Source organism: Delphinapterus leucas, chromosome 11 (genome assembly GCF_059928025.1).
Source record: "Delphinapterus leucas isolate spDelLeu-1000000601 "Yukka" chromosome 11, BTC_Dleu_Yukka2, whole genome shotgun sequence".
In the NCBI taxonomy this organism is placed as follows: Eukaryota; Metazoa; Chordata; class Mammalia; order Artiodactyla; family Monodontidae; genus Delphinapterus; species Delphinapterus leucas.
Window position 1 is genome coordinate 42868559 of NC_143139.1, and position 15673 is coordinate 42884231.

At 51.7% G+C, this 15673-nt stretch overlaps 1 protein-coding gene and 1 long non-coding RNA gene across 2 annotated transcripts; one reads left to right on the forward strand and one right to left on the reverse strand.

Annotated features, from left to right (window-relative positions):
• Positions 1–1820: 1820 nt before the first annotated feature.
• Positions 1821–7332, reverse strand: LOC149748011 (uncharacterized). The gene is made up of 3 exons (XR_016394944.1): positions 7242–7332; positions 5219–5344; positions 1821–4156 (listed from the first exon to the last, which is right to left on the reverse strand). It is a non-coding gene; the product is annotated as an uncharacterized LOC149748011 (long non-coding RNA).
• Positions 6616–15337, forward strand: HOXC13 (homeobox C13). The gene is made up of 2 exons (XM_022571463.2): positions 6616–7518; positions 13112–15337. Exons 1-2 carry the CDS (start codon positions 6786–6788, stop codon positions 13366–13368), a joined length of 990 nt encoding a protein of 329 aa, XP_022427171.1. The 5' UTR covers positions 6616–6785; the 3' UTR covers positions 13369–15337.
• Positions 15338–15673: the final 336 nt, after the last annotated feature.

The following is a 15673-nucleotide window of genomic DNA, read 5'->3' on the forward strand; positions in this document are numbered from 1 at the left end:
GTGAGGGAGAGAAAATCTAGCAGCCCCCTCCATAAGGATATCATAGGGATAGTTTCCCTCCAGTAACTAATATTTCACCAAATTATATCTTTTTAGGAAGGTGGAATTAGTTGCCACCAGCAGGAATCTCGTCCCAAGTACCCAGACATTCAAGCTCCTTCCTGCATTTTTGCTCCATAGATCCCAAGCAAGATTGGCTATTTGAACAAAGAGGGGTTCTCGCCCTTTAGTTGAGTCTTAGGTTTTCATTTCCCTCTTTTTGGAGATAGGAAAATTAAATTTTCTTTCTTTTGGTAAGGCATCTTTTGAAGGTCCCTTAATTTCTGGTGTCAAGCTCAATTATTTTCAAATTAGAATGATTAGAATGTATCTTCTGCTGTGACTTCTGAGGGTATCTGGTCATGGGGAGAACTAGGCTGTAATCCATTTAGGGTATAATTTTTCTCCTTCCTCATAATGAAATATACTTACATCCTCTACCATCTGCCTCTTAGGACCCACTAAACTCCAGGTCTCAGCATCATGGTGGAATTGAGGGCAGTATTTCACCTAGTTAGAGATGAAATGTCCAGTGCTTCAGCTATGTCTTTTATATTTAGTCATTCTTATTTAAAAGGATATATAAGGTAAACAGTCCATTTTGATCCAGAAGAATGCTGTATTGAGGTCTACAACCCCTTCTGAGAAAAATGTTATTTTCCATTATCTTCTTTTAAAGTAACTGGAAATCCTAAAGAGACACACAGAAAGAGAGAGAGAGAGAGAGAGAGGGAGAGGGAGAGGGAGAGGGAGAGGGAGAGGGAGAGGGAGAGGGAGAGGGAGAGGGAGAGGGAGAGAGAAAGGAAGGAAGGGAAGGCAAGGGACGGCAAGGCAAGGGAAGGGAAGGGAAGGGAAAGGAAGAGAAGAGAAGAGATTGATCTGTCTCATTTCTAGGAGCAGCACATTTAAACTTTAAAAGATGGAGGAAATGATTGAAAGTGATAAATACCTTTTCCAAGCATTCGGTTTGTTGGCTTTCTGACCAAAAGGGCCCGTTGTTAGATCTCTGAAAGGAAGCCAAATCCAGCCCCCTGCAAACACTCCTCCACCTCTTCCCCAACCCCCCTCAACTCCCTTGTCTAACTTGAAAATGAACTTGGACTTCCCTCTCAGACAGGCCCTAAAACCAGGAGAGATTTTATTTGTCTGTTTTTGAAGGACTTCCTAAAAGGAGGAGGTGTCTGGGGTGAGGGGAGGGGAACAGAGGGCCCTCTCCCACTGCAGGGATGGGGTAAGTGTAGGGGCTCTGGGGAGGCAAGAAGCCGAGAGATATATTTTGTTAATTTCTTAACTCTGTGTTTATTTCCGGAACTTCTGTCATTGGGGGTGGGGGGAGGGCAAGTGACTGGCTGAGATGCTGCTGAAAAAGAAAAGGGAGTAGGAGGGATGAGGATTAGAAAGGGGATGGGTCTGGGGAAGGAGAGGATGAGGAGGGTTGGGAAGGGTCTCTGTGAGGAGCTTGGCAGGGCTGAGAGGACAGTGATGGAAGCAATGGAAGAATGAGGGCCGAGGTAGGGACACTGGAGGCCACTGGAGGGGGCTTCCTGAGACTTCCCCATGGAAGCAGCTACCTGATCTCCCCACTCAAACACAGAGCACCACAGGTGTGATTGGGGGCAGGCTGGAGGAGAATCCAGGAAAAGATTGGTGATGGCAGCCTAAACCCCGACCCTCGAGTGGATCCCTGCAGAACTATAGAGGGAAGTTTGATGGGACTTCCCAAACGCTCAGCCAACACTGCCGTCCTAAATTGACAGCAGAAGAGATTGGATTTCCCTGACGTCTAGGAGAGGGAAGTGAATAGGGCCTGGAGGAAGGCAAGTTTGGGTTTGACAGCAGAAAACTCTGAAATTAGGAGCAAAGCGATGCCTCAGCCCATCCTGGTCCCATCTTCCTCAAGCTGGGGGCCCAAGGAGGAAGAACAATATAGGTGGAAGATGCCAGGGTGGCAGCTGCTGTCCAGGAGGTGAGTCTCAGACCGGGAGGAGAGGCCTGGGTGGCCCTCCTCTGAGTCCACACTGTGGGGGTGGAGAGATTAAAGTGGAGCAGGTTCCAGAGGGGTCCAGGAGCCTGGGAGTGGCATCTGCACACTCCTTGGGCCGCCCCCAACCTCTTAGAGCCAAGGGAGCTGGAGGGAAAGGAGGGAGGAGGGGACTGGGCAGGGCCAGGGAGCCCCAGGATCAGCCACTTTTCTTTCCTTCCCCACCAGTATCACCCTTTGTGACCCAACAGGAATTAATCTCCTCTGAGTGTGTAAGGCTCTCCCAGCTCAGTCACACTCCCAGGGGGCTCTCTCATAGTTCCACCCCCCCACCCCGGAACTCCCAACCCTTCCTGTAAGTGACCTCTCTATCCCAAACATCCCTTTTTTTCCTAGATAGCTCAAGCCCTACGTCCTCAATCCTCCACAAATCTCTTCCATCCTGCCTGCAGCCTGTATCCTGGACAGGAAAGGGCCCCCCAAACTCTATGCCCGCCCACCAAGGCCCCAAGTCTGGGCGAGAATCCAGACCCCATGGTGGTAAGGCTCTTTGTTCTCCTGCAGCCTCAACCCACCCCCTCCTTTTTTTAAACTGGAATTTCTCCCATAAAAAAAAAAGCGGGGGGCGGGGGGGGGCAGGAGCTTCAGAGCTTCAAGCTCTTTTTTTTTTTTTCCTGGGCAATATGGAGGAAACAGAGGAAAGAGGGGGAGGAAGGGAAATCAACTTATGCTTGCTTTCCAAAGAAGGCAATCTGGGCACTGAATAAGGGGCACACCAACCTCATTTCTCTCATCCCCTTCTCCCTCGCCTGGAATTCAAGCTTCACCCAGCCCTCGAGTGTGTACAGCAACTCCTGCTGCAAATGCTGCTAGCTTACCCCACCGACTTGGTCTCTAACACAGCGGACCAGGAATTTCACCCCTCAACTTTAGAAAGACACAGACATCTGCCTCTTCATTTTCCTGGGGATGTCTAAGTAGAGAACAGGATGAGCATATAAATCAAGTGTGTATCCAGAGAAATAAACAGACCAGCAGAGATCTTTATTTGCATAGAGAGGATTTCGGCGAGGGCTGGGTATTTTCATGAATACACTTGGGCCGTATCCACAAGGGCATGTGCTGGAACAGTGCATGGAGCCTGCCCACAATCACAGACCCACAGGCCGGTCGTGTGCACACGTATACCGTGCAAACACACACACACACACACACTTCCAGTGAGACGGCCCATTGAATATCTCCTTTATATATTGGAGTCTTTGAAAACAAGAATTTCAGAGTTGAACTTAGCGGGGAACTCAGTCCATAGAGGAAGCTGAGAGCAGAGCGGCTCCCGTGGCCTCGCCATCACAAATGTCCCTTTGAAAAAAGAGCGGACAGCGCAGCCCGGGGCTTCTCGACGGGGCTAGAGGGGCCGTTTTCCATTTTCCTTTGGTGTGATGAAATGCTCCGTCCTTTCCCGCACACACCAACATCATCACAGCTAGAGACCGAAGGGTCACATTCCTATTCATTCCTCCCGATTTCCTCTCGACCAGGTCCGCAGTCCAGCTCCATCGGCCCACCCGCGAAGCCCCCGGCGGGGCGAGGTGTGGCTCAGCGGCGGGGGGTGAGCGCCGAAGCCGAGGGTTTCAGCGCCTGGCTTTCTAGGGCGGGATCGCCTCATCGCTTCGGCGATGTAATTACTATGTTTCCAGTAGTGCATATTCTCCTGGAGGGTTTAATTTGGTTTTATTTGCGTCTCAGCGAGATCCACATCTTTTTTTTCGGGGGAGGAGGAAGAAGCGACCCCAGGCTTAAAGTTAATTAACCAACAAGGCTCTACTTTGAGGCGCCCGGCCGCAGGCTCTCGCCTCGTCGCCTTCCTCCCTGCTCCGGGTGCGCCCCAGTCTTGGAGTCGGCAGTTTCAGGCGCGGAAGGTCTTGGGGAACCCAGCGAAAGAGTGGGAAATCGTTCAGAGCATGCAGACCCTTCTCTGGCGCTTTCAACGCCCTGAGTCCTGAACTTTCGCCTCCAGCCTTCCCACTCTCTCAGGTCTCTGGGGGGCCTACATCTTCTTCGGCTGGTCTCCTTGACGAAGGGAACTTTTCCCTCTCTTTCCGCTCGTCGCTAAATTTTGGCCGCATAAAGCCCCTAATAAATGGAATTGTAAAATTGCTGGGTTAAATCTATATCTCATTGCAATAGGAATAGTTAATGCCCTTATATAAATCTGGAAAAGAACCTACTATTGATTTTATTTATTGCTGGGCCGCCTGCACCCAGAACCTTTCTGCTGTTCTGCCCCTTACTCCCAAAGGCTGGGGGACCCGTCTTTGGGTTCTGGCCCGTGAAGACGCATCTGGCGTTGAGCTAGACCATTCCCGGACCCGGGAGGGAGCCCCAGGAACGGGGTGGCCATTTCAGGCCCTTTGTTTCGCCCGGCTGCCCCACTCAGCCCGGTCCACGTTGCTCCAGGTTCTCCACGCGGAACCGGACCCCGCACTGCACAGGAGGGGAAGCTAGGGCCTCCGCACCACCCCTACACCTGCGGAGGGAAAAAACGGCAGACCTCTCCACCCACCTACCCCCACCAGGCAGGCCGCAGGCAGACGCGGGGGGGGGGGGGGCCAAGGTCACACGACCCAGTCTAGACTAGCCAGGCCATGTTTGCTTTCCTCCTTTTACCTTGACCTTGGGACTCCGGAGGCAGAGAAGCCAGTTTCCTAGCCAAGAGCTGGCTCCCAGCAAGACCCACCTTCCCCTCCACTCCTCTCTCCTCCTTCCACCATCATCGCCCTCAACACACACTCAAGCTAGCCTGCTCATGTTCCAAGCTTCCTGATATATTTTTCCTCCTACTGCCAGCCCAGCCCAAAGCCTGCTTTCTGGAACTCTGAGGTGACCCTTCCGAATGAAGAGCACTCTGATAAAGATTGCGTCTCTTATCCTAAGTCACCCACGCCAGGGCGCTCTCCATCGTCCAACACCACTTTGCCCATACCGGTAGAAGGGAGGCAGCCCGTGGGCCAGATCTCAGTACAGACCTGGCCATTTGCTCTCAAGTTGAAGGGATGCAGCGGGTTCGGCTTAGCCCGAGGCTATTTCCTGGCCGCGGTCTGGACAGGAGCACCCAGCATTTAAAATCTTTGGCAGAGGCAGGAAAGAGGGAGATGCTGTAGCCCCTCTCCCCTTTTTTCTCTCTCTCTTTATTACCTCTTCTCCTCAGGGAGGCCCTGTGCTGAAAGGGAACTTGGCTCAATCCCACGGAGATGCTCTCTGGAAAGGGGTGCCTCTACTGAGGCACCAAACTGAGCACAGGAAGCCCGACAAGTCTGGAGACTGGGAAGAGAGAAGAGGGGGGCTTTTTTAGAAAATTAGTAAGTTGGTGTTAATTTTTTCTTTGAAAAGATTGGGTAGTTTCAAAGCATCGAAACACTTCACGTTAAAAGGAGGGGATGCTATGGGAGCTAAAGTTGGGGTTATCCAGCTGGGAACTGCGTTGATCCCGGCTCTGCCTGGCCCCTCAGCCTATGGCCGGCTCAACCCAGGCGGCCGAGGGCGGAGGCGGATCCGCCGGGCTCGGATCGGGCCTCCTGGGGTCTCCCGGAGTAGCGCCTGGGAAATGTCCCTCCAAAGGGGCAGCGCTGCCGACTCTCCCTCGTCCCACGTTTCCTTTTGTACACGGATCTGAGAGCGCGTGCTCTTCTTGTTCGCATGAAGAGCTTTTCAGCTTTCCTAGACCGAATCCCTGCTCCTCCTCCCCCTTTTCTTTGAAAAATCTCACTCCGAGTCTTTTAACTTCTATTGTATGTTGAAATACCCCTCTATTCTATTGCCCCCATTTCTCTTCTTTATTCTATCTCAATTTTTCGTTGAGAGCATCCCGCCCTCCGTGTGATGATGTTTGTGTTTGGGGGCTATTACATCCTCCTAGCCTTCTCTGCTCCGCTGGAGGAAGACCTGCGGGCAACGAGCCTAGAGAGGGTCCCTCTTAGACAACTGGGGCTTTGGGGAAAGTGGCTGAAAGTCGGAAATGGAAACACAATCCCGGCATCAAAGTCTTGCTGCTCGGTGTCGGGTTCTTTCCAGCCGGAGCTCCCAGGGAGTCAGCCAAGGCCAGACCCAGGGCTCCCCACGCCCTGCCGGTGCGCTTCCGCCTGCTTTCCAGTTTTTTTATTTATTAAGAAAAAAAAAATACGGTGTCTCCCTGACCCTTAGCTCCAAGCCCCAATCCAGTCAGCAATCTTTTGGGGTAGGAATCAGTCTCCCCCACACGTCTCCTAAGCCTAGTGGGAGGCTCCCAGGAAAAGTCCTGGTCTTGCCAGACCCCTTTGCGTCGGCCAAATTCAGCCTCCCCCTCCTCATTCTCCCTCCCCGAGGCCGGCCAGGGGGCGTTGCCCTGTCCCTTTAAATCTCCCAGCTCCCTCCTCTTTGCCCCTCCTGAGAGCCAATCAGCAGAGACCTCTTCCCTTTCGCCCCGCCCCACCTCTAGGGGTGGGAACCCCAGAAGACCCGGCCAAGGCATCACGTGCACGGGTGGCGTCACGTGGGCGCGGGAGGGTTGCAGAGGGGAGGCTGGCGGGAGCCGGTGATTTCTTAATGAAATGTCCCCGCATGCGTAGAGGACATGTAGGGAGGGAGGTGGAAGCACCAGGAGGAGGAGGGGAGGGGTAGAGAGAGAAGGGAGGAGGGATGGGGGAGGGGAAAAGGGAGCGAGGTGTCTCCCCAGCTCGCAGCCTCTGGCAAGTGGAGTTTTTAAAAAGCTCGAGCAGATCATGTCATGACGACTTCGCTGCTCCTGCATCCTCGCTGGCCGGAGAGCCTTATGTACGTCTATGAGGACAGCGCGGCGGAGAGCGGCAGCGGCGGCGGCGGCGGGGGAGGCGGCGGCGCGGGCGGCGCGGGGGGTGGCTGCAGCGGAGCGAGCCCCGGCAAAGCCCCGAGCATGGACGGGCTGGGCAGCAGCTGCCCGGCCAGCCACTGCCGCGACCTGCTTCCGCACCCCGTGCTGGGCCGCCCGCCGGCTCCCCTGGGCGCCCCTCAGGGCGCCGTCTACACGGACATCCCGGCCCCGGAGGCGGCGCGCCAATGCGCCCCGCCGCCGGCGCCCCCCACCTCGTCCAGCGCCACCCTGGGCTATGGCTACCCTTTCGGTGGCAGCTACTACGGCTGCCGCCTGTCGCACAACGTGAACCTGCAGCAAAAGCCTTGCGCCTACCACCCGGGCGATAAGTACCCCGAGCCGTCGGGCGCCCTGCCGGGTGACGACCTGTCCTCCAGGGCCAAGGAGTTCGCCTTCTATCCCAGCTTCGCCAGCTCCTACCAGGCGATGCCCGGCTACCTGGACGTGTCTGTGGTGCCTGGGATCAGCGGGCACCCGGAGCCGCGTCACGACGCGCTCATCCCCGTCGAAGGCTACCAGCACTGGGCTCTCTCCAACGGCTGGGACAGTCAGGTGTACTGCTCCAAGGAGCAGTCTCAGTCCGCCCACCTCTGGAAGTCTCCCTTTCCAGGTAAGGAAGGGCCCGAGCGCCGCCGCCGCCGCCGCCGCCAGGGACCCGTCCCAGCCCCGCCTGCCCCGGGGCTCCGCGCCCCAGCCACCCCCGCCGTCTGGCCCCGGCGCGCCGGCTCTGCTGGGCTGCCGATGGAGCCGGCCGGGCCAGCTGCGCTGAGGAATGCGCCGGGGAAGAAATCTGCTCCGACACGTTCCCCGGAGCTGCCGGGCGGAGAGTGAAGCAATCACAGGCGCCCGAGCGCCCGGCCGCCGGCTCCGCTCCAGTCGGGAGCTTGTCTCCTCCTCCCCCAGCGGGCTCCAGTCTCACGCGCGGCTCTTGGCCTCCTAAGCCCGCTTCCGGCCAGGAATGAGGGGTGGGGTGGGCCTTGGGTGCCTTGGAATCCAAAACCACTAGGACAAAACGCTCAACCCACCGATTAATTGGGGAAAAATATTAGAACCCCCCAAACATTTTGTTTGCCTGAATGTCCAAGATCATTCAGGCACTGCAGGCACTGGACAGTTTTTGTTGTTGTTTTTAAATAGGGGTCTAATTTGCCGGGATCTACAGAAATGTAGGATGTTTTCTTTTTTCTTTTCTTGATTTATTTTAAGAATTTGGCCACGAATTTCCTGATTGTTAAAGAAACAAGAGAGCTAAAATCTCTGGAGAGGGTGTGGAGAAAAGGGAATTCACATCCCTCTCCTGGATTATCAAATTCTTTGCCTCTCTGGTGTACTGAACTCAGATCCTGTGGGCGTTCGCGCTACCAGCTCCCCCAGATGCGGGGGAGAACGAGAGTTACCCACGCCTTAGACACAGGGCAGTGTCTCTTTCTCTTAGAGGGGAGTGAGGATAAGGGTGGGGGGGAGACCTGCTTTGGAAGGATCTGAGGTCCAGGCCCAGGCGGGGGACCCCTCTGTATTGTCTGGCTCCATATGCGGTGGGGGATTGGAATTTACTGGTGTTCTGTTCCCTTTCCAATTGAGGCTATCTCTGAACAGGAAGGGATCCTGCAAACCACCCCCGCCCCCCCCACAGGGGAAAAGACCAGTTCCAGGTTTCTCAAAACCACATCAGGAGCTTCGTATTCAGCTTTGTGCTGAGAAATCAGGATTCAGGGTCTAGTGAATCCAGAGCTTGAGTCTGCTCTTGCTATATATGAGCAGAGCTCAGTGGGAGAGGGCTGACTGGCTCCGTTCTGATGCCTACAGGGGTCCTGGGGGCCCCGAACAGCCATATATGGCTCCCCACACTGCCCAGAGCCCCCCCCTCCCCAACTCTACATGTGGACCCAGGGACATCTTCATTGGGAAGTGTAGACCTGAAGACCTCCTAAGGGTGGGCCTGAAATTCCTCTGCATCCGGGATGGGGGCAAGGACAGATGGTTAGAAACAATTACTGAATGATATTAAAAAGTGTAGCAAATAACATTCTTGTAAATATTATAAGATGACTTAGTATAATACAACTGACCAAGGTGGGACCCACGCTAGACACCCAGTTTCTGGCTGCCAGAAGATTTAGGTTGATAGAATTGTAGTCCATGGTGTCATGTGTTACCTACTCTGCATTGACTATATTTTTATATAATATGATTTCTGTTATTAACCACCTAATATGAAACACATAATAACACTTTTCCAGAAGATAGGCAGCTCACATGTAGGTGTACAATAGTGTGTTGTGGAGATATGGCCCTTTAATTTCCCATCCCACCCAGATGGGAAGCTGCTTAGGAGATGGGGGTTTAGCAGGAATTCCTGGAGCATCAGTAGCTGGTAGCCAACAGGCCATGCTAAGGGGCTGAAGGGCAGAGGGGCAGATGCCCACCAAGCCCACTGTGGGCAGAGGCACAAGTCTAGAGCAGTGGGCGGTGGGTTTAGTGTGAAGAGGGGATGAGAGGGAGCTGCTCTGGCATTGCTGTGTATGCATGTGGAGCAAGGTGGGAGTGAGAGATTGGAGAGATGCTCAGAAATATCTCTGAGCAAAATAAACATCTTAAAGATTCCCAGAAAAAAAAAAACTAAAAGTAAGCACTTTTTTATCACAGCCTCCTAGAGAAAAATATCTTTGACATAAAAAAATATATAGCCCAATTGAGATTTAATATACTTGCAAATTATGGCATGGAAGTGGATATAAAAACCCAGCGTATCTCAACTGCTATGTGCTCACACACTCCCGGTGCGGAAAGAGAATCGGGCTGGTGTATCTCAGTGAGTGCAGAGGTCCAGGCAAAAGGCAGATGAATAAGAAATGATGCTCAGACACCCTCCATCTTTCTACCCACACAGAGCTCCTTTAAAGTAGTGAGATTTCCAGATAACTCTGTCTATGCAATTATGGTTTGTTCGGCAGCATCTAGGCATAAACACTACTGTCTCTTTTCAGTGCCTCTGGCTCTGAGAGACCTCATCTATGGCAGTCTGGGCTGGCGTGGGAGATGAAGGCAATTGTTCAGAAAGATCCAGATAATTAGGGCCCAGATGAGTTGTGGCTTCTTCCTTCACCCAATTATCTAGACCCTTGCTTCTTTGCTCTTTTTTTTTTCTTCCTATAGTGCGTATAGACAGTTTTTAATTTTGACAGAGAGAGGCAGAAATTCCAAGAGAGAATCAGCAGGAATTCCAAGAGAGAAGCAGAGAGGAGGGGGGCGGGGTGGGGGAGACAGGGAGAGACAGAGACAGATAGGATAGGAGGAGACAGTAAGAGAGGGAAGGAGATAATGGGCTCTTTGGGCCATACTGGAAGTCTCTACTGACAAGTCTTTGGAATTTGCTTGAGAAGAGTGGCTAGGATTTCTAGCTGAACAAGGACCTCTTCGGAGGACCAGAGCCCTGTTTTGGGAGTGGGTGGGTCAAGAGCCAGTGGGCAGTAGGAACATGTACACAGGACCCCAAGAGAGAGCTATGGCTGAGCATTGATCTGATTTTTATCTGCTCCTCAAAAGTGTCTATTAGGTTCCCAGGTATGAAGTGGTGTGTGTGTGTGTGTGTGTGTGTGTGTGTGTGTGTGCGTGCACGCCCACACGCTCTGAAGGGAGATTAGGGAAAGGTTGATTGTAAAATTAATCACCAAGTCCTCTACTTACTTTAGGCAGCATAGACACAACTCGAGGCCTAAGCTTCCAGATGTTTCCACATCTGCAGATCCCACTTCCTTTCCAGACAAGACAGCAGACAATGAAAGGGGGCTTCTTTCAGAAGGCAAGACTGAAGGTATTCCCCCAGTTGGCCGAAACAACCAGCCGTTAGGTCTGATCCATGAAAAACTTGGCCAAATCAACTCTTGGCATTCTGTAGAGAAAAATAACCAATTTAGACCAGTTATCTGCTTTTTTTAAACTGCTTTTTTAGGGTTTGTTGATTAAGCCTCATTGGAAATTTATAGTTGGGGTTTAGGAGACCCAAAATTGGGTAGATAACTGTGGGCATTTCCAGAAAGTGAAGTTTAAAAAAATCAGGGATGAGTATCTGGTTAATTCAGGAACCCAAACCCACTTTTATCCCATTTGCTCTCCAGGAAAAAGGAGGTATTTTAAAGCTAAATTGTACCAAGTGGTCTGTTTCCATTTTAGAACTCACTGTGTCATTATGTTGAGTCCAAAAATCTGGGTTTAAAATCTGGCTCTGCCACTTAAGTTCTTTTACCTACTCTGAGCCTCAGATTCCTTATCTTGTAAAATGGGTTTAATAAAATAAGGCTGGAAAAAATGTTCCGAGGATTAAAAGAAAAGCCTCACGGTATCATTACTGACCCTCTCTGTTTTACTCCTATTGCAGAATCATCAGTTTCTCAAATCATAGTTACATCTGTGAGAGTAAGACACACATTTAGGAGCTGTGAGACTTTTAAAAATGATCTTGTGCAAAAAAAAAAAATCCTTTTTAACATAAAGGATCTGCTCTGCTAAAGTGAAGTTGTTTTGTTTTGCAGATTAAAAAAAAAAAAACTTGGCCTATTCCTATATAGGCAGAGAAAAGTGACAAGTCCAACAATTTTCCTGAAAAATTGTCGTCATGAAGACAGCCAAACCAGGCCATTGGAACCCCCTCGCTCCCATATTCTTTCTGTGTACTTTACTCCCCCCCTGCATTTGATGGTGACCTCTTCTCTCCCCATCCTGTGTAGACAAGGGTCCCTGAGAGAGAGCAGACCCGATGAGAATGGGTATAAGGAAGGTGTTTCATGAGGGCGGGGTGGGGGGGTAGTGAGAACGCGCATTTCAGAAAGAGCTTTGTGTCCTTATTCTAGACTGTGTCTACACTCCCAAAGGGCAGTAAGAATGAAGGGGAAATCTCAAATATTCAGTCCTACTCATTAAATCCTGCATGAAGAAGTCTGCCAATTACGTTTTTAAAAATTGAAGGGTGAGTTACTCAGATAATTTCCCTAGTTCCCCACTTCGCCTTGAAAGTGTTGCTATGATCTTTTTATTGACAGAGGTGAGGGTGGAGTGGAAGGGGGGATATAAGCGACACGTATTACCTGTGACATTCTCAGAGCATGAAGAAATTGAACTAGTGGTGGGATGACAAGGTATTTAGGATTAGGGTTCCCGCATGGGGTGGGGACGGTCTCCTTCAGCCTCAGAGGAATGACAGAGATAGCACATGGGAGCAGGATTTGCTGTTTTGCTGAGTGGACATTTATGGGGGCAAGGGAGGGCCACTGATTTCTTTTTTTTTTTTTAAGACTTACGTGAACAGCTGGTTTCAACCGAAGAAGGGCTCTCTTGGTGTCTCCTCTGGTGGGCACACACCTGGGCGTGGACCCTCCACTTCTAGGGACCTGATTCCCTACATCTCAGTGCTAGGACTTCCCACCTTGGATGTTACTAAGTGGCTCACAACACTGGACTCCTAGAGATTGGCTCCCAGGCAGTCTGGCTTCACCTGGCCACTTTTCTTCTCTCTAGCTGTCGGTGCTGGCCTCAGATTCCTAGTGCAGAGCCAGTGACCAAAGGCAAGAGGCCCCACTTGGGGGTCTGTGCCCACTGAAACTGTCTCCCTGCCCACCATGCCCCCCCTCAAACATACAAAAGAACACCTTCCTCTGATAATGGGGCAGAGTATAAACTGACCCATGCCCAAATGACCTACCTGCAGGAAAGAGGGATTTTCCTGAATACCTGCGATCCTGCAGGCTAGCAGACCAGGGTGCAATTTGGAGGGACCCCTCTAAGGGAACAAGGATGCTAATAAGGAGTGCTGTGTAGAGCCACACTGGAAGCTGAGGCAAAAGGAAAAATCAGTAATACTGGTCCCGTATTTATTTAAAATTTTCATATTTTGTTCATCATGGATTCCTGGGCATTCATTTATATATTTTAAAACATTGCATTAAAATATCATTCATCTTGGTTACTGAGTTTTGGGCGCCCCCTCCTTTAAAGTTTGCGCCAGAGGCAATACCCCAGGGTCCTCACCTAAGTCGAGGCCTTGCTAATAACAGAGGTGCAAAAGATTTGGGGACAATCCGTCAGCTCCCTTTGAGTCCCTGCCGGAACCTGCGCCTCCGCAGCCGCGCGGACTTGAGGCCCCTCGCAGGGTCCTGGGTCCAACCATGCGACTCACTTCCTGCCGCCCGCCTTCTCTCTCCCCCCAGACGTGGTCCCCCTACAGCCCGAGGTCAACAGCTACCGCCGCGGGCGCAAGAAACGCGTGCCCTACACCAAGGTGCAGCTGAAGGAGCTGGAGAAGGAGTATGCGGCCAGCAAGTTCATCACCAAAGAGAAGCGCCGGCGCATCTCGGCTACCACGAACCTCTCGGAGCGCCAGGTCACCATCTGGTTCCAGAACCGGCGGGTCAAAGAGAAGAAGGTGGTCAGCAAATCAAAAGCGCCTCATCTTCACTCTACCTGACCGCCCACCCAGCTGCCCGCCCCGTCTATTTATGTCGCCGATTTGTACCATATCCGAACACACCGAAGGACGCTTTTCGGGTACAGACAAATATTTAATGTTAGCCAGAAAGAGGAACCACTCCGCTGGGAGGCAGAGGGTATCAAAGGGTGTGCTCTGCTGCCTTCTACTCCCCACCCCATCCTCAACCCTCACCGCTATGCAGATGGCACCTACCCCGCCTCAGCGGCTTTGGAGGTGGGTCCAGGCGGGCGTGGGAGGAAGGCAGCCTGCCTCCACTCCCTCTGGCCGTTGCCCCTCGCCTTGCCAGAGCGCCGAGTGGCAGCCAAGAGCCCAATCATTCCAGCCAAAGCAGAGTTGGGGAACCCCGAATGACCCCATTTTTGCCTCATCCTTTGCCCGGGCAGGTAGATGACCCCCCTGACGGTGCAACCCCGAGCAGGACCTGGCGAGCTCCTACTTTCCGTCCAGTCCTTCCTCCCGTTCCCTGTCCCTCTGGCACTCTTCAGTTAGGCAAGGTTTCCCAGTTAAGATTTTTCTGTGCATATTTTAGAAGTCACATTAATATTAATGATAAGTGTTAGGGACCTGGCATCGTGATTGGAGTACAGACAGCGCTTAGGTTTTTTCTTTCCTGTTTCAACAAAAGCTGGAATTGGATGAGGAGACACCTACCCTTCTCCCCCACCTGGACCAAGGAACTGAGTTTCTGAGGAGCCACCTTTGCCCCCATGGCCTCCTCTGTTCTGCTTCTCAATCAACATGCAGAAATCCAGGGAAGACAGAAACTCCCACCATGCTGCTAAATCTGTCTTCTCTCCTTCTCCCTCTGTGGCGAGACTGAGGGTCAGCCCATGCACAGAAGCAGAACTTTTTTCTAGGGAACGGACAAGCTTCTCTTCCAAGGGGATGGAGAGCGGGTCCCCCAGCAGATTCCCTCTCCAGTTGCTTCTCCATCAAGGCAGTAGCTGAGAAGGCCTCACATTTTCACTTTTACTCATTGTCCTGAGGACAGCAGTTTTTCTTCCAGGAGGCCAAGATAGCTGGCTCCCAATTAGCCAGCTAACGTAGACGCTGCCTGACATTTCCCTCCTCAAAGGCCAACTTGGTGCTGGGGGATGGGGGCTCACCTTCTCCCTTCCCACTGGTGCATTACAAAAGCGTGTTCTTTTGAAGTGTTCATCCAAAACAGGCTTTTTAAAAATGTTGTGTATCTGTATATAGTATTGTGATGTCTGAATGACAATGTACTGAATGCAAAAAGGAAAAAAATACCACAAACCTGTTTTTAAAATAAAATCTTTTTTTTTTTTTTTGCCTTGATTTTATCGCTCAGATTCCTTCTGAAACTCCTTCTATCCACTGGCTCTTGGGGTAGGCTCTGTTGCCCTGACTCAGCCAGAATGGGCAGGGGGAAGAGTAGAGAGAACACCCCCAGCTGGATAGATCCCAAATTTATATTCTGCTCCACGTAAGTTTTTTAAGTGAGGTTTTCAGATTGTTGATACGATCTAGACAGAAGAAAACTCTTTCCCATCCTGATGCCCCAAATAGATGAGTACGGTTGGGAGAGAAGGATGTGATCAGCGACTGAAAAGGCCTGGGAGCAAGTGAGTGGGTTCACTTCCGTTAATAGTCAGAGCTCAGAGATGGATCTCTGTGCTGAGAAAGCGGTGTCCCAGCTGGCGACTGGATGCTGTGGTGGTGGCAGCGTGGCGGCAGTGGGGCGCTAATCTTAGGCCCCTGAGGCTCTACTGCCCCCAGAGGGTCCCAAATCCCTCCAGACAGTTCAGAGCTGGAGCTGGGAAGGGGTCCCCTCAGTCTGCCCTGCTGGGAGGCCGCTGCAAGCTCCGCATTCCCAAGCTGCTCCCTTTTCCTCTCCACCAACCTATGCAAGAGGTCGGGCTACTAGGACCCCATGGGCCCCCAGTCCTCTAAGCCAATCTCACTTGTATTCTCCAGCATTCTCAGGAACCCCAGTCTTCCAGGCAATCAGGAGCCCTGTAGACTCTGCCACTAATTTGTTTTCCCTGCCGCGTCCGTCTGTGCCTATCTCCCTATCTGGCTGAGTTAATGAGATCGTTAAGTTGTCAGGTTAAGAGACTTTTAAAAAGCGATATAGCCTAAAACAATGTTATCTCAGATTAAATCTTTACTGCAGCAATTTTTATTTATATATAATATTTTTTCCACTCCTGAGACACAGAAAGACTGGAGGCATTGGGTTGGAAATCAGAGTTCTCTGATCTCACTTTGCCTGATGGCTGAAGTTCTTAAAATTTTATTTAAATAAATGTTTCAGGGG